At 44.0% G+C, this 19,366-nt stretch overlaps 1 protein-coding gene across 5 annotated transcripts in view; it reads left to right on the top strand.

The window, feature by feature from the left end:
• The window catches only part of LOC137571481 (allantoinase, mitochondrial-like), a 74,005-nt gene extending 57,507 nt beyond the window's left edge, over positions 1 to 16,498 (top strand). For 4 of the 5 annotated variants that reach the window (XM_068280647.1, XM_068280649.1, XM_068280651.1 and 1 more), the window contains exons 9-12: positions 4,098 to 4,236; positions 10,422 to 10,594; positions 13,628 to 13,660; positions 15,961 to 16,498. In XM_068280647.1, the coding sequence (XP_068136748.1) occupies positions 4,098 to 4,236; positions 10,422 to 10,594; positions 13,628 to 13,660; positions 15,961 to 16,122 (507 nt within the window). In that variant the 3' untranslated portion in view covers positions 16,123 to 16,498. Of the gene's footprint in view, positions 1 to 4,097; positions 4,237 to 10,421; positions 10,595 to 13,627; positions 13,661 to 15,960 lie in introns of those variants that run through there. The other variant, XM_068280652.1, reaches the window with a different exon arrangement.
• The last annotated feature ends 2,868 nt before the right edge of the window (positions 16,499 to 19,366 follow it).

The raw sequence follows: 19,366 nt of genomic DNA, 5'->3' as shown, positions 1-19,366 counted from the left end.
TAAGCGCATCTGTCATGCTTTTATTGCCTTCTGTGTGCTCCAATTGAGAAGATTTACCACCTGTTTTTGGTAAACTTGGTACCAGCAAATTTGGTGAGGATTTTTTTTCTATGGTGACACAGTGACCAAAAAAGTCCTCATTGAATGTATATGTGCTTTGTCTCCTATGAGAGAAAGGCACTTTAACCACTGCAGGACTCAGCCTTTACCCCCCCCCCCCCCCTTAAGGACCAGCACTGATTTCTAAGATCTGTGCTGGGTGGGCTCTACAGCCCCCAAGACAGATCAAATACCAGGCAGAGCAACCAGATCACCCCCCTTTTTTCCCCACTAGGGGGATGATGTGCTGGGGGGGTCTGATCGCTCCTGCCTGCGTGTCTCTGGCGGGGGGGGGGGCACCTCAAAGCCCCCCAGGATTCCCCCTCTCCCTCTCCTCCCTCCCTGCCCCGGAGATCGGAGGCTGCACAGGAACGGATCTGTCCTGTGCAGCCTCTAACAGGCTCCTGCCTGTCATGTGACAGCGATCCCCGGCCGCTGATTAGCCGTGGATCGCTGATCTAGTACATCACTGCTACTGTTAGCAGCGTTGTAAAAATGTAAACAAAGCAGATTATTTCCGCTTGTGTTTACATTTAGCCTGCGAGCCGAGATCGGCGGCCCGCAGGCTATTCACGGAGCCCCCCGCCATGAATTGACACGAAGCAGACGCTCGCAGCTGTTTCCTGATTAATTAGCCTGCAGCCGGCGACGCAGATGTGCGTCGCTGGTCCTGCAGCTACCACTTTGCCGACGCGTGTTATGAGTGTGCGGTCGACAAGTGGTTAAAGTATTTGGTTGTGAGTCTGGCGACATGTTGCAAAGCTACTAAAATAGTTTTGCATGCTTTGTATTCTCACTTGAGCAATTTTGCCGGTATCTCTATATATAATTTGCAAGTGTCCCTGCGTCCTGCTTTGTCCGCGTGTCAGTGCTTTTTTTGCACTGCGCATGTGCAGGGACGCAGAGACACTGAAAGCTTGCAGGGGAGGACAGGGCCAGAAGCGGAGGGCATGTGCGGGTGCGCATGTGCAGTGACAGACCTAGCCTGTTTTTAGAAGGTCACTAGTCTACAATATAATCTGAACGGTCCCACCTGGACAAGAACACCGGGTCATTAGGGTGCTCGATTTTTAAAGCAGACCCCAACTCTTACACAGCAGCATATAATAAAATGCATACGGTTACTAAGAGATTCAATCTGTGTGTTTATGGGTAGCAGCCTGTCTAATTAACCATAATCGGCAAGTGTGAACCAGGGCTGTGAGCCGTGCCTCAGCTGTGTCATAGTGTGCCGCTGTTCTGCAATAATACGTAAACACTGAAGGTTAACCCTTTCTGTGTTCCTAGCAATGTGCAGGAAGCTAACACTTTTAGGATTTCTATAAGTTGTAACAAAGAAATATTTTTCCCTAAAGGTTCTATTTTAAAGCAGAGAAGAAGTTCTGAGTTTAGTTGTACATTAACCACTTCCCTACCCTAGTCGTTTTCGCAGTTCAGCTCAGCTCTGATTACTTTGGCAATAACGTTATCAGTAATTATCACAACTAAATGATCTATATATTGTTTTTTTCAAGACAAATTTGGCTTTTTGTTGGTGATATTTGTTCTAGCAATTTACTTATTTTCTACTTTTTAAAAGGAAAATAAGGCAAAAATGTTTAAAATACACACATTATCCACTTTCATACATTATAGCTTTTATGTAAACAGTTCTTTTTTTTCAAATATCTGTTTACTAGATGTTTTTGAAGATAGAAAAGAGTGGAACAAAAAACACATGTAGATGAGTTAAGTAGTATACATTACTACATTAATACAATAATCATTTATGTAAACAGTTCTATTGTACTTTAAACCCATACAATTTATTTGTCTCTCCTGTTTATTCAACTAGTTCATTTGTTTTACTAATATATTAGTAACAGATTGTATACCCTACTCACTTGTAACATCTGTCTTCTCCTGGAATGTTTATTTTACACTTGTTTATTCATTAGCCCTGCCATTGAATTCCCGGGGGGAGGGATTTGCTGTCAATCCTTTTCAACTCTATAGCATTTTTTGGAGCTTAGAGATAAATAAACAGTGTTATCTAGGATTTTGAAGGGAGGCGAGAGCAGTAACTTAATTTCATGTCCTGGGGCAGGAAGTGGTTAATGAACAATTGTGATTTTTGACCAGAATATTCAGATTGTGTTGTATAAAAACAGCAAAGCTGCTGGGACCAATTAATCCCGAGGAGTATCAAATGCATTGTCAATCATTTTGTGGCAGATTGTTTTTTGTAAATGTGGTAGCGACTGGTTTTAATATAGGGAATAGGTTGGACTCTTTAATGCTGTAGATGAATTACATGCATTTTTTCCTTTTGATCTGAATGATGTTTTTAAAAATATGATTGCTCGCTAAAGAAGGCAATTTTAATACGTACATCTGATTGTATGGTATAGATTAACCATTTAGTGGCATCCTAACGCATTAATACGTCATGCTTTACCCTATTAACGGCAACATGACGTATTAATAAGTCGCGCGTTCCCGCCGCTGCTACCGCCGTGTGCGCGCCGCTACGGCTGCCGTTTCCGTCAGGATCCCATGGTGAGGGATTGGGGAAGAGGACCAAACGGTCCTCTACCCAATCGCAGTGCCTGGAGTGAATGGACGTGACTGCGAACAGCGGCTACGTCCATTCACAAAAACAGGAAATGTAACAATTAAATAAAGTGTAAAAAAAAAAAAAAAAAAAAGTGAACACTTACTATAACGAGTGTTCACTAGCGCCATCTTGTGGCCAAAAAGTATATGACACGTACAAAATACATACATTTACAAGTACATACACATGAGTAATAAAATTAATACAATTCCACTTCCAACACTCCCCCTCCAAAAGAAAACACTTGTAAAAAAAAAAACCAGCTTAAAATAAATAAATAAATACTTGCCTTAGGGACTCAGCTTTTTTTAATCTATATTTTATGGGGGAAAATTAATTTTAATTTATTACATTGGGGCTTGTAATTATGGCCAGAACAAAAAAAACAGAACAGAAAAATAACACCTATATTTCAAAATAATATACTGTCGCCATACATTGTGATAGGGACATAATTTAAATGGTTTAATAATCGGGACAACTGGGCAAATGCAATGTGTTTGTTTTATCCACAGGAGAATGTTTAATTTTAAAACTATAATGGCTGAAAACTGAGAAATAATGATTTTTTTTCTATTTTTTTGTTTTTTTCTCATTAAAATGCATTTAGAATAAAAAAATTCTTAGCAAAATGTACTACCCACAGAAAGCCTAATTGGTGGTGAAAAAAACGAGGTATAGATCATTTTCTTGTGATAAGTAGTAATAAAGTTATTAGGGAATAAAAGGGAGGAGCACTGACAAGTGAAAATTGCTCTGGTCCGTTAGAGTAAAAACCCTTGGGGGTGAACTGGTTAATTGCTTTTGATATCAGACTTAGTTAGAACTAAGTATGTGGTATATGTAAGAATGCAGGTAATAGCCCAGAACCCATATACAATCTGCGTTTGTGTGCACAAGAATTAATTGCATTTTATTATTGCTTAGAAAATGTTATATGTTATGTATATATTTATCTGTATTTATCAATAAGGGTTTAAAAAAAATAAAATCTTTCTAATATGTTGAAAATAGATTATAACAGTTGGCATATTTTTCCTTCTTTCTTTCTTTCTTTCTTTCTTTCTTTCTTTCTTTCTTTCTTTCTTTCTTTCTTTCGTTCTCTCTTTCTTTCGTTCTCTCTTTCTTTTGTTCTTTCTCTCTCTCTCTCTCTCTCTCTCTCTCTCTCTCTCTCTCTCTCTCTCTCTCTCTTTCTTTCTTTCTTTCTTTCTTTCTTTCTTTCTCTCTCTCTCTTTCTCTCTCTCTTTCTCTCTCTCTCTCTCCTCTCTCTCTTTCTCCTTCTCCCTCCCTCTCTCTCTCCCTCTCTCTCTTCTCTCTCTTGCTTTCTTTATTTTGTTGCTTTGTAACTCCCCCTGGGGCTGTGATAATAATAATTGCACATGTAACCCTGCTTCTCCTGCAGGAAGCTCTGTGGAATGGTCTGCTGCAGGGCCATATAGATATGGTGGTGTCTGACCATTCACCGTGCACACCGGACCTCAAGCTTCTCAAAGAAGGAGATTTCCAGAAGGCCTGGGGAGGAATCTCTTCTCTACAGTTTGGTGAAGCTTCAATTTCCATCTTATAGATCTTATAGCAAATGATGCATGTACTAAGACTAAGTGGGAACACTAGCAAAATGATTGTATAACAGAATCAGAATCATTTTATTTCACATGACTAGGTCATGCCCAGAATTGGGTTTGCCACAATACATTGCTCATTAGAGGATGGCACTGAGCATGCAGTTTACAGGAGCGAAGGAAAAAGCATCAGAAATACAACCGGAACATGACAGTAACATGATGGAATACATCGTACATATACATTCAGCGGCAGTATGCATCTTTCAAACACTGCTGAAATGCCGGAAAAGTCTAATCCGTTAAAGCGTTGTCCTGTTAACTGGTTGCTCTAAGAGCTTTTTATTTTTGCTGTATGCTACTTAGCCAGTGGAAGGGCACCGATGGAGGGTGGGAGAATGTAAAGAGAGTTCAGGAGGCTAATGGCCGAAGGGCAGAAGGAGTTCTTGTGTCCGGTGGTCTTGGGGGGGATGGTCCGAAGTTTCCGGCCCAATATAACCCTCTGTATATCAGGATTCCTTGTTATAGTGGAATGATTTAGGAAAAATTGGAAAACATAAAATTAACATAATGACATGGCAAAGCAATGAATGAGGTATAGTAATATGTCAATGACCAATGAGCTATTATGAAACAAAAATAAACAAGAAATGTGATTGGCTACTATGGGTGGACACGTCTCGATTTAAAGCCTTGTCAAAGTGAACGCTAACTTACAAATATTAAAATCAGAATATTCTGTATTGTGTCGCTGTGCCACCAGTCCTGAAAATATCTGCTTCAAAACGCTCCTAGGAAGCACTTGATAAATGTGTTACTTGTGCCTCATCCTCCTACACTAGATGAAAATGAGGACATAGTGAATTAGGCAGAGTTGATTTGCTGAAAAATAAGTGTAAGTTTGCAAGAAAAAAAATGCAGAAAAAATAGCTACAGTCCAAATGAAGAAAAGGGCAGCACACAAATGACCCTGGTGTCAGAACGCGCAAGAGTTCACCCGTGTATCGACGGGACTTGTATAGCGTAGACTTCAATCCAGCACAGCTCTTTTACTGAAAGTCCTCTTTATTGTATAAAAAGCAAGTGCAGAGTTGCAATAAAAAGGCTGTAAGAGTGTCTCTCTTACAGCATCTTTAATGTAACTGCACTTGCTTTTTATACAATAAAGAGGGTTTTCAGTAAAAGAGCTGGATTGAAGTCTACATCAAATTGCTATTCTTCTAACATAAACACAGTAATGCAGGTTGTGCGTACCAGAGACCAAAAAAGATTTCTACTTACCTGGGACTGCCTCCTGCTGTCTGTAGTCCATCTGCTTCCTCAATGTCCTCAGTCCGTTGTGCCACTGACAGCACCATAAAGTCTGCAGCTTGGCTCAGTCGCGGAATACTGCACATGTGCGGTCCTAGCCATGTGCACCTCCAATCGCAGTCCCATTGCTGGGTTCGCAGTTCATTAAGACTGTAACTGCGCTTGCTCTGAATGCTCCTAGCCTGGAACAGCACAAGCACCTATACAGTCCAATCAGGATAATGAGTGCTTCACTTATTTTCTATCATTAGAAAAAACACAGGGCTACTGTGTCATGCCTTGAATTAGACAAACTGCCAGGATATTAGCAATACTCTACTACTGAATTTCGATAGTAAAATATCGGTAATATTTACCAAAATTTTGTTATAGCTAAACCTAATCCTATGCTCACTCAGAATCCTCTCTCCACAGATGCCTAAACATAAGACCCCCCTGGTGGGGACTAACCCTAAGATCCCCCCTGGTGGTGACTAACTCTAAGACCCCCCCTCCCCTGTGGTGACTAACCCTAATACCCCCCCCCAATGGTGCCTAACCCTAAGACCCCCCATCCCAGGTGGTGCCGAACCCTAAGAAACCCCCCCCCCCCGGTGGTTCTTAACCGTAAGACTACCACCAGTGCTGACGAACCCTAAGACCTTCCCATCCTATTGGTGCCTAACCTGAACTCTCCCTGGTAGTGCCTTGCCCTAACCTGCCGTGGTGGCGCCTAACCCTAAAAGCTTTCCTCAGCCCTCTACCGCAAAGCCGCAATGTGCGGCAATCAAGGTAAATCCTGGCGCCTCGATTCGCCCGATTAGCGGTAGTGATTTGAAATCATCCCAGGCAATGCGGAATAGAGGCACTGAGCTTGCAGAAATGCAAATAGCAGTATTGCATTGTGAAATAGCGGCATTGCGGAAATGCAATGCCACCATTTGCATTTTAACAAACCCGAGCGCCCACATTTCAAATCCCTACCACTAATCGGGTGCCTCCAGGTGCAGAAATTTACCTTGATTGGCGCATATAGGGGACATTATAAAAGCCGCGATTTGTGGCAATGAAGGTAAATTTGAGCACACGGAGGCCGAAATTTACTTTCTTTGCTGCTATTTGCGGTCTTTATAATAGCAAAAATCACTAACTATTAGCAAAGAATTTTCAGTAAGTCCTGCCTAATCATTTATGATCTGATGATCTTGTGCCTAGCCTCACCTTAGCAAATTGCACCAGATGCCTAAAATCCTCCCATTACTGAGACACTGACATGGTGTATGAAACTAATTCAAGGATGACCTGAAGAGTTCTGGCAATGATTTACTGATTTGCTAGCCAAGCAGACCCAAGTTCACTCCAAACACACATATTAGTGCTGAGAACATGACGTAAAAATGAGTAACAGATTCTTCACCCAAACGGTAAAAACAAAGGTTCAGTGGGCTAGCATAACAATACTGCTGTATTAATTAACTTCTTCAGTGCAAGTTGTGGAAATCCCAAAAAATGAAGAATCATCACTGGGACATTCAAACCGACCAGTTTTTCACAATGTATTGCTTATTGGTTCCTAAAATCATTGTTTGCTCTTAAAGGAGTCATCAAGCAACTAATGCGACCCAGAGTACTACTTACCTTCCTCCAACCCCTGGCAGCCGCTATGTCCCTCACCGCTGGTCCACAGTCCCCAATGGTGCACAGGACAACCTCTACGTCGTTCTCAACTGCACACCGCTGTCAATCACCTCCATGTGGTCCAGAGTGCACTGCGCAGACACAGTAGTTTTGCGCAGTACAAAATTTGTGTCTGCGCAGTACATTCCGGACCACATGGAGGTGATTGGCAGCGGCGCTCATGCAGGCGCAGTAGAGGAAATCTGGCGAGCCACTGTCAGGGATGGGGAGCCAGCGGCGAAGAGTGGAGTTGTGGTGAGGGACATAGCGGCTGCCAGGAGCTGTAGAAAGTCCCGGGTAAGTAGTACTCTGGGTAGCATTGGTGCTTTGATGACACCTTTAAAGGAATACCAACGCGGGGGGCATTTCAGGTCCTCATTGCAATTCTAATCCTCTCCACGGTGCCACTGTCTGCTCCAAAAAAGATCCTTGACCAGCACTCTGGTCACAGCTGCTGTGCATGTGTGGTCCTGTCCACACACCTACTCGATCACGCTCCCACTGCCGGAAGTGTTTTGTGCTTGCGCAGTTCACACTGACTTCAACTGGCATGCACAGAATGCTCCTAGGAACGGGATTGAGGATGGGCCCACGCATGTACTGGAGCCGGATCTCTTGGAGCAGACAGCGGTACCCTAGAGAGGATTAGAACTACTGTACAGCGAGGGATCTGATAGACTGCAGGGGGGCTGGAAGAAGCCCCATGTAAGTAATCTTTCACACCTCCATCCCTGCCTCTGTATGCCTTTAAGGAGTGTATATAAAGTGGATATTGTGTCACCCCAACATTTGTTAATGGATTGTAGTGCTCTACAGACATGCTGTTCTGCTACAACTGAGCAACATGTACTTTTCTATGAAGAGGGAAGGGAAGGAAGGGCACAGACAGTGCCCATTTTAGGAAGGGCGGCGAGGAGGGTCACAGCCTGGTTTGATTTTCTGGAGGGGGGAGCACGGGCACGGAGGGGGACAAGCGCGGCTTATGATGTGAGTGTTGCAGAGCAAGAAATAAGTGACTCACCAGTGTGGTCTTCTTCGGCGTTCTGGTTTCCATGGCTGCAGGGCATCATCACATGACCCCTGACTTGTTTATGTGATGACTGACATCACTGCAGCTATTGAAGACCAGGACGCCAAACAGGAAGACAGATGCCACGCGTCTCTCCCATTACTAAATGTTGAATCTCTTACCTCGCTCCAATGCGCTTTCTGCATGATGGGGCACTGGCTACATGCTACCTGGGTTATCTGGCTATCTATACTGAGGGGAGGAGGATCTATATCTGGCTACCTAAGGGCCCATTTCCACTATTGCGAATTCGCATGCGTTTTTCGCATGCAAATTCGCATAGCAATACAAGTGAATGGGACTGTTTCCACTTGTCAGGATTCCTTTGCGTTTTTCTGTGCAGAAAAAATTCGCATGGCAGAGCCATCAGAATTCGCATACCGCATACCGCTATGCGAATCGCGTACAATGTATTTAATAAGAAATTCGCATGGAAACAATGGAAAAGCACACCAGCACTGCCATGGTTAAATTCGCATACATCGTCATCCATCCGAATTCGCATGAAAATTCTCATAGACCCGCATGCGAATTTCGCATCTGCATGCGAATTTTTACCGTGGTGATTCGCACCGCACAAGTGGAAATGCAGCCTTAATACTAGAGGCATTCGTGGCTACCTATACTGGGGGGAAGGGGGGGGGGCACTGCATCTGCCTACCTAATGCTGGAGGCTCCTCTGGCTACCTATACTGGGGGGAAGGGGGGGGGGGCACTGCATCTGCCTACCTAATGCTGGAGGCTTTTCTGGCTACCTATACTGGGGGGAAGGGGGGGGCACTGCATCTGCCTACCTAATGCTGGAGGCTCCTCTGGCTACCTATACTGGGGGGAAGGGGGGGGGGCACTGCATCTGCCTACCTAATGCTGGAGGCTCCTCTGGCTACCTATACTGGGGGGAAGGGGGGGGGGGCACTGCATCTGCCTACCTAATGCTGGAGGCTCCTCTGGCTACCTATACTGGGGGGAAGGGGGGGCACTGCATCTGCCTACCTAATGCTGGAGGCTCCTCTGGCTACCTATACTGGGGGGAAGGGGGGGGGGGGCACTGCATCTGCCTACCTAATGCTGGAGGCTCCTCTGGCTACCTATACTGGGGGGAAGGGGGGGGGGGGCACTGCATCTGCCTACCTAATGCTGGAGGCTCCTCTGGCTACCTATACTGGGGGGAAGGGGGGGGGGGACACTGCATCTGCCTACCTAATGCTGGAGGCTCCTCTGGCTACCTATACTGGGGGAAGGGGGGGGGGGCACTGCATCTGCCTACCTAATGCTGGAGGCTCCTCTGGCTACCTATACTGGGGGGGAAGGGGGGGGGAACACTGCATCTGCCTACCTAATGCTGGAGGCTCCTCTGGCTACCTATACTGGGGGGAAGGGGGGGGGGGGACACTGCATCTGCCTACCTAATGCTGGAGGATCCTCTGGCTACCTATACTGAAGGTGGAGATTTTTACACCCTCAGCCTGATATCAATGCTGCCTAGAAACTGCAGTATGAAGATCAGATGAGGACAGTGATGCTGATTTGTTGCTTAGCATTTGGTGATCGACCACAGTAATTGCATTGTGAATTCCTGATGTGCCATCATAGATTGCGCTTATCTAGCCTGTTTTACTCAACAAATCCACATATTGGAATTTTTTTCCAGTTACAGATTTCCACGATACTAGCTAATCAGGATCTTGAAGTTATTCATATTAGATCACTGTACTGAAAAGATATATACGATGAAATGCATGGAACGTCTTATTTGATTTATAATGAGGGCACTAATGCTTAATGGATACCTGAAGTGTGATGGAGCCTGACATATTTATTTCCTTTTAAACATTGCAGATTGCCTGGCTGTACTGCTGACCCTCTGTCTCTAATAATTGTATCCATAGACCCTGTACAAGTATGCAGATGAAATGTTCTGACTGCAGTCTGACTAGATTAGCCACATGCTTGTCTCCGGTGTTTGATTCAGACACTACTGCAACCAAAGAGTTCAGCAGGGCTGCCAGGTAAATGGTATTGTTTAAAAGGAAATCAATATGGCAGCCACCACACTTTAGGTCTCATTCAAATTGTACCAAGCAGTAAAGTATATAGTAACAATAATAATCTTCAACTTGTCCTTTAGGATTATCGCTTTTCTGGACCTCAGCAAGGGTCCGTGGCTTCTGTTTACCTGATGTGCCACGTTTTCTTAGTGAAAACCCAGCTGAACTGTGTGGTCTTGGAGATCGTAAGGGATCCATCAAAGTAGGCTATGATGCTGATCTTGTCATCTGGGACCCTGACAGCGAATTTCAGGTATTGGAATGGAATGGGGGCAAAGCTATGCCAAATCAACCTGTTAACGTGAGTAACTATAACTAATGTTAACTGCTTCTAGACCTTGATGATTGAAATCTACGCCCTGTTTGGGAGCTGTTATTCCTACCAGAGAGTAGATTTCAATGATTCCCGCTATGCTTTCCGCTCGCTCTCGCCGCTCCTGCTGCTGTCTGCTTTGCTGCACCTGCTCGGTCTGCTGTCACACTGACAGCAGAGCTTCCATGGCTCCTCATCCCAAGATTGCTGTGAGCCAATCACAGGAATTACATCACTTAAAAGGGCGCGGACGGCTCTGGTCTTAAAGCAGCCAGACCAGAGCTGTCCGGTCCACAAAAGGTTAGGGTTTTATCATCTGTGCTTTAAAACAGAAGCTACAGTTTGATTTGTAGCATCATTTTAACTTGGTGAACTTTTACGAGTAATATATTCTAAATATCACAAGAGACTGCATACAAGAAATGAAAAGAAGTCTTCCCCCTTTTTACTTCACTATGGATAATTCCAGGTTCTTCAGACTGCAGCTGAGCTCCAACTATGCTGCTAAGGAATGACATTCCTGCTACTAGAAACTTTGGAGTCAAAATGTCCTGAATGAGTTTTATCAATGACCTATCATTTCAATAAAGTTACAATAACATTATTTTTTTGATATTCTACAAATATAGCTGATTAAACAATGTAAGCAGAGCCAGCCAAACCAGAGATGAATTAAGATAAAATGAAGCCCTAGGCAATTAACAACTTTGGATTCACCTTTCATGGCCACTTGGCTTTTGTGGTAAGATTTGGTGAGGGCTAGCATTAACCAAGCCCCTAGACTCTCTTCAGGCCCTAGGCAACTACTGTAAGTAAGTTGCTATGTGTATGATCTGACTCTGAGCCTAATAGTTCCTGAGGGCTCACCACCTTAGGTTCAATTCTATTCTGCTTCCACTCAAATCTGTGTCTGGCTGAAGCCGGACATTTGTGAATATTAGGAAATATGTCCCCCAGACAACAAAATTATTGTTAAGCAAAGAATTCTCCTAACATGCGAATATCCACTGACCCAGGAAGGTGTTGCCCAAGGGTTCAGGTCCTCGGCACAACCTTAACTAATGACATAAGATGGTGGCAGAACGCTACCAAAACTCAAAAGAAGGCACAGCAGAGGCTGTTCTTCCTGCGCCAACTGAAAAAATTCAGAATCCCACAGGAGCTGCTCACCATCTATTACACCGCTACAATATAATCCATCCTTTGCTCCTCCGTCATTGTCTGGCATGCAGGCGCTATCGTTAGTGACAAGTACAAACTTCAAAGAGTAATAAGCACTGCGGAATAATAATAATGGCAGTATTTGTATATCGCCTTTCTCCTGTCAGACTCAAAGCGCTTGCGAGGCAGCCACTAGAGCGCACTCAGGAGGCAGTAGCAGTGTTAAGGAGACTTGCCCAAGAAACTCCTTACTGAAATAGGTGCTGGCTTACTGAACAGGCAGAGCCGAGATTTGAACCCAGATCTCCTGTGTCAGAGGCAGAGCCCTTAACTATTACACTATCCAGCCACTGCTGGTTCACCTCTGCCGCCTCTGGACCTCCTCCCCATTGCCAGAATGAAGATGAGGGCCACCAAGATTTCACGTGACCTCACCCACCCAGGCAATCGCTTCTTTGACCTGCTCCCATCGGGCTGCCGCTACAGAACCATCCCATCCAGAACCACCAGGAGTAGGAACACCTTTTTCCCCCAAGCAGTCCTCATGCTTAATGCTCAATAAGAATTGCTTTACACAGATAGTTATTGCTCACCCCAAACTTTAACAGCATATTGCCAAGCAACCCTGTGCAGTCCCGACCCCACAGCTTGCAGTTTTAGTCCTATCTTAGTCCTACTGCTTGCCCCCTATTCTCTGTATTGTGCTGCTCTTTTCTGTATTAATGTCAAGATTCAAGAAGAACTTTATTGTCATTGTGTAACACAACGAAATTACTTTTCATGACAACCCCACGGTGCATATAGGGAACATAGTGATAGTAACAAAGATATAAAGAGAAGACATTATACAAGTATGCCAGGTATTACAGATATTTAAACAATTTGTACACAGTGTTAATTATTTCAGATAGTATTCAGAGTTCATCAAGTTTATGGCGGATGGGAAAAAGCTGTTTTTCAGTCTGTTTGTGTGTGTGCGGATTGATCTAAAACGTCTACCTGATGGAAGGAGCTCAAACAAGGCATTTCCAGGGTGAGTGTTGTCCTTGATAATGTTTTTGGCCCTTCTCACGCTGCGAGTATTATACATGAGTTCCAGTGATGGTAGCTCAATGCCAATAATGGCTTCTGCTGTTTTAACAACTCTCTGCAGGGCATCTCTAGTAGCCTTCGTGCAGCTGTTGTACCAGGTCGTCATGCAATTGGTCAGAACACTTTCTATAGTGCGTCTGTAGAAATTAACCAGCAGCTTCTGTGGAAGGTTAGCGCTCCTTCGTTTTCTCAAAATGTAGAGGCGTTGTTGTGCTTTGCCAGTTAGAGCTAAAGCATTGTCAGCCCAGGACAGGTTCTCTGCGATGGTGACTCCCAAAAATTTGAAGCTGGAAACTCTCTCCACAGCCTCTGCATTGATCATTAGCGGTAGGTGAGTGGTCTTTTTGGTGGTCCTAAAGTCCAGAATGTATTTCTTATGTCACCATGTCTGTCTCATGTACTACTGCCATTGCCATGTGAACCACAAGCAATTATGGGTATGGAAACTGGCGTACTTGGCGAATAAAAGTTATTCTTATTCTGAAAGCTCCCCGTATGTCTGGCATGCCTCACTTACTTTTACATACAGGTTTTCTCAGCCTAGACAGAAGGCCATGATTTACTAAAGCTGGAGAACACTGGAGAACATAAGTTGTACAGCAAGCAGTCATTTTTTGTTTAAGAAATGTTTTCATCAGCTCACCTTCTGTGATTTTGGATGATTGATGTCCTTAAACTTTTGTAACACTCAGTATTACATCTTTGATGTTGTTTTCCCAGGTGCAGAGGAAGGATATTCATCACAAAAATAAGGTATAGAGAATCTACTAACAAAAAATATTGTTACCAATAAATTTTGTTCCTGATTTGCTTCTGTTGCCAATGTAAAATCATAAGAGCTTCAATGATGCTACAAAAAGAAAGGGCAGCAAAATGTGAAACAGGATGTGGCAGCAGCAGGATAGGATGCTATGTAGATAGCAAAAGTGATAAGAAAATCTGCCTGGCTAGCAGGGGCGTAGCTAGAAACCTCTGGCCCCCCCCTGCGAAACTTTGGATGGGGGACCCCCATCAAATCCATCCGCATCCCCCCCCCCCCCCCCCCCGACACCTGACCCAGGCACCCCCAGCCACAAAAAATAAATCAGGCCGATTGAGGCACCCCCACAAAACAGAAATTGGGCAGTCAGCAGAACCACGCACGCACGTACGTACACACATACACATACACACACTACATACATGTACACAAACACAGCCACACTACATACATACACACAGACACACATTACATACACAGCCACACACAGCGACACACACACACAGCCACACACTACATACATAGCCACACACTACATACACAGCGACACACACAGTCACACACTACATACACAGTCACACACTACATACACAGCCACACACTAAATACAGGGGAGGGGGGCTGATAAGGTCCTAGTGCCCGCCGCCGCACCCGACAGCAACAGCCTGCTCACAATTTGTGTCCTACTCGTTACTCTGCTTGTTAATGCTTGCGGGCGGGTGGTGGGCCCCAGAGTCACGGGCCCCCTCTCCCCTTGGGCCCCCCTTCCCCCTGTATCTCTTGCAGGGGCGGTAGTTACGCCCCTACTGGCTAGTTCACAGTACTCAGTCGCATTGCAAAATAATTCTGTATGTTAACTCGCTGCCTATACAATTAAATGGGGTGGTTCACAGTACTGCTTAGAAACGGATTGTGTTATTCTAACTTGCTGCATGCAGGCTTTGTATTGAAGTCTATGTCTAGTCTCCATTGTAGTTCACACTCATTATAACGCCTGCATTATGAAACTGACCACTGTAAACCTAGCCTGAACCCCAAGCCACAACACTAATAAAACCCAGTCAGGACAAGGCTGCCAGACTTAATAAAACTAATATTAGAAACAATTTGAACAAGATCCTTATTAATCTACAGCAAATATCTAATATTAGTTATTATGCCATATGTTATAAAGAAGTAATTTTTGTTCCAGCATCGTTGTGGACCTCTTTCTTCATATACTGGTAGATAATTGATTTAGCCTATATCACTGTCTGTTATAATGGCAAAGGAGGCTTTTTGCTGCAAATGCTCCATATCAGGTGGTCTGTCTTCACAAGTGAGGTTCAGTAAGGGGCAGGGTAGACCGACAGATCCTGGTAGCTCATTTAGCCAGTACTAAATGCATTTGGCATCGGTTACCAGCACTTGGTTGACACGTCTTGAGCCCCTAGGGGGACATTAAACCACGAACGCAGCTGACACTAGATTCTGCACTCAGCATCTTGGAAAACTGAAATCTACACTGCGGAAACACAGGCAGTCAACTGTAAATGCTTTGAATTGAACGCTGCCATTTATCTCAAAGCAGGACGTGGAGGATCCCATCGGTAAACGTTGTGCACAGCCACCAGCAGTTGCCTGTCAGAACAGGCCCTAAGGGGTTGTGAAACAGGCACAGGCTGAGTATAACGCTGCGTACCCACCTGGCGATTTTCCCAACGATTTTGCCAACGACTTTCAAACATTATCGCAAGGTAGGTACAGGATTGTAAACGTTGCCTAGCATCGCGCTGATAATGACAGACTGACACAGCGGATCGGATCTTTGAGATCCCTGATGACACCGTGCAAAGTACCGCGATCACGAAAGTCTCGCGGCACCGTTTATGTCGCGTGACCTCGTGCTTTATCCCACCGAGAGGAAGAGTCATCACTGACGACCGTCGTTAAGGGGACGTCACAGGAGCCATCGGGCAGTGAGTACGTGGCTTTAGTGTACAAAATCAGACCTTGTTGGTCTCCAATCACAGAGGGACTTTATCACAAAGAAACCATTTATGAAAAGAAAAAAATACTTGAATTGATAAATTGATTTATTGAAAGCTTCTGTTATGTGCATTGTAAGATAGTCAGGAAAGAAACATTTTGTTTGGTAGCTACAGTATAGGTAATAAACCTAATACTCTCTGCTTGTACCAGTAAATGGTAAAAGGAACACTGTAAAACAACAGTATTGCCAGACCTAATACAACAGGGTCAGATACTGCAAGTCATATATACGGTAAGAATGATAATGTGCCGTGTTTTACAGCTCACCCCGTATCTGGGATTCCTTCTTCAAGGAGAAGTAGTGGCTACTCTTGTCCGGGGGACTCTGGTTTATTACAAGGGGAAGCATGCTGCCAAACCCACAGGAGAACCTGTCTTTCTGCAAACCATGGAGCCTCCAGGACCCAGCTCACCCTATTATTAGGGAGATCTGCACAGCTCTCTATATTGCATAACATAAAAATTGCATTAACTTGTCTAGTTTAAAACTGATTATCACCATTAAACACCATTAGTAAGAATGCAAATATTTGTAAAATAGAACAGGGCCAATTGTTACATAAGCTGTAGAGTTGATTGTACTGCTTGCAGAATCTGAACTGTATACCTAAACCTATGAGTGGTGATTGGTGGAATTTTATAGTAGTACATAAGGGGTCAGATGTGTAATAAAACACTTTCCATTGCTGTACCACCTTCATTTCAAAGTTGAACTCCTGCTTACCACAATTAAGTTACGATTTAAAAGAATCATAAAATAAGTCAAAGAATAAATGTCCATTTTTAATTCTTCTTTAAAATATTTATTTGCTGACTTTCTCCCGTTGCCCTTTGTAGTAGTTTCCAAACTCAGAAAAGACCGCTGTGTGTTGGGGACATGGGTTATCTCAGTGATCTGTGCTGGGGAGAGCCGGTGGGGTCTCTACCTCCTTGCACTAGTGCGAAAAGTCAACTCATTGATCAGCAGGGGAAGGGGGGATGAAGTTGCCAACTTGCATGTTCTAGCTCTGTCCTGCATAATACGTAATTTCATGGCACAGTGTTGTGCCAAAAAAGATTGATGTGTCGGATGTGGTCCAAGACTTTGATCTGAGGGGCCTGATGCTGTGCAGGACTAGATCCAGCGGTGGCACAGGCGGCAGGGAGCCCAAATGTCCCACATAATATTTATAATTAAGTGGCACAGTGACATAGCTTGGGTTCAGCGGTAATCAAAGTGTCAGACTTAGTCCACCACTTTGACACCTGGTATGGACACCTGTGTCAGCTATCAAGCTCCTCGACAGACTGTGTCTGACATTAGTAGCTGGGGAGAACTATCCACTGTTCGATTAAAGCGGAATATAACCCTGCATTTCAACTTTGCTCTAAAATATTATTTACAGCATATTATATGCAAAAAGCATTTTTTTTTACTAGACCAGCATTGGAAGGGTTAAACACAGAGGTTTAAAGTTCCGTGGAGAGATATGCAGAAGTTCAGATTGTTACATTCTATTTAGTTGTATGTATCTATTGACAAATGTTACACACTCTTTGGCTGTCCTCCAAGCTCCTTCTCAGTCAGAGAGAGTGAGTCACATTCAACACTTAGATACATTTATGTAAACAAAATGTATCTATTTCAGCTTCGGATGCGTCTGCAGAAATCTCCAGGAACTTTAAAGCCCTGTGTAACCCTTCCAATGCTGGTTTAGTAAAAAAAAATGCTGGCTGCATATAATATACTGTAAATAATGTTTTAGAGCAAAGTACGATAGTGGATTGGAAAGGGTTACAATTTAGCAGTTAGGTCACATCATTTGTGCTACAAAAATGATCAGGACTATGATAATGACATTGTTAAAGTCTGGCTTAGTAATGGGGAAGGGGAGACCCTATAAAAACTTTCCTCATGAGCCACATCACATATTGCTAGAATTCTGCTTAAAGAGAACCAGAGACTAAGCACCCTCATGTATTTTACCATATATATCAATTGGAACATGACAGTAAACACAGACTCTGCTTTTTGTTTCATTTTTCTCTGCTAAATCTGCCTGTTACCAGCTCTGATAAGAATCCCCGACTGAGCATTCAGTCTAGCTTTGTCCCGGAATGTTATAGCTGAGTCAGTCTTCTGTGATGTCTTTTCAAGCCCAAGCCCGCCCCCTCCTGGCTCTGATTTCCTGCTAGGAGGATACATAGCAGGAAAGCAGAGCCACAAGAGGGCAGACTTGGGCTTGAAAAGACATTACAGAAGACTGACTCTGCTATAACATTCAGGGGCAAAGCTAGACTGAATGCTCAGTCGGGGATTCTTATCAGAGCTGATAACAGGCAGATTTAGCAGAGAAGAATGAAACAAAGAGCAGAGTAGGTGTTTACTGTCATGTTCCTATTAATTTATATGGTAAAATGAGGGTGCTTCATCTCTGGTTATCTTTAAGTTGTATGTTACCAAAGCATAGACTGAGTTATAAGTCTGGCAGATATACTTAGAGTGTTATGATGCCAGAGGTGTACATGGGCATACCAGAAGACCCAAAAACAACATTTGTTCTCCCACCCCACAGCAACGAGAGTGAAAACTGTACCTCATGAGTCCCTGCAGCCTCTGTCACACATACACCTGTAGCAGCAGCAGCCATGCCAGGATTTGACTTCACTGGAAATCTATCAACGTGGAGCACACAGCTTGTAGTCAAAGTATATGCGGAAAACACAACACTGTCAGTGTGCGTATGGTGACAGAACCAAGAAAAAGTGTACACGTGACACTGAGAAAGGGGAGAGGCGAACACAGCAAACAAACACTAATAAAACCAAGAGCCAACATGTTCCATTTCTGTATTACTGTATCTCACATTTTCTGACTTATAAGCAATTGTTGTGAACTGCACAGTGGTTTTAGCCCTGTTTACGTGATTTCAAAACTAAATTTCTCCTAACTGGACACCACTGTCAAACATAAAAAACGATTTGATACAGGCCCATAACTAGCGCTGCCTCTCTACAACAAATAATCTTTAATAAATAACATAACATACATTTTCTTCCCCCAGCATGCTCTGTGTCCAGAGATGCATTAAGGTGAAACGAGGCCTTATGCATGATAACAGTTCTATAAGTTAAAGTAAGTCTGAAGCTAAAAAAAATTAAAACAGATACTTACCTAAGGAGAGGGAAGGCTCTGGGTCCTATAGAGTCTCCCCATTCTCTTCACGGTGTCCTCATTCCCCCAACAGGCTCCTCTGTTTGAATATTCCGTCGCGGGATATTCAGAAGTACTCAGGCTCCAGAAGACCGGCGGCTCCATACTGTGCAAGCACGAGAAAGGACACTCTGTACAGTGCACGAGAGAGTGCGCTCGCACGTGCGCAGTGCGGAGCGGCCTGTCTTCGGAAGCCCGAGTGCTTCTGAAGACTCCCGAAGCTAGCCCAAAACGGAAGAGAGCAGTCTACAACCTATGAGTCCAGACTGCTAACAGGGGAGCCTGCAGGGGAATGCGGACACGAGAAAAATGGGAAGGCTCTATAGGACCCAGAGCCTTAGCTCTCCTTAGGTAAGTTTTTTTTGTTAGCTTTAGACTCCCTTGGCACTACACAACAGATAAATGTGTCCTAAAATAGTCCACAATCTCCAAAATATTCCTGGTACTAGTAGTGATTCTCTCGATATGGCACAAA

The sequence above is a fragment of the Hyperolius riggenbachi genome, chromosome 4 (assembly GCF_040937935.1).
Source record: "Hyperolius riggenbachi isolate aHypRig1 chromosome 4, aHypRig1.pri, whole genome shotgun sequence".
Lineage (NCBI taxonomy): Eukaryota > Metazoa > Chordata > Amphibia > Anura > Hyperoliidae > Hyperolius > Hyperolius riggenbachi.
This window is presented reverse-complemented; position numbering and strand designations above follow the sequence as displayed.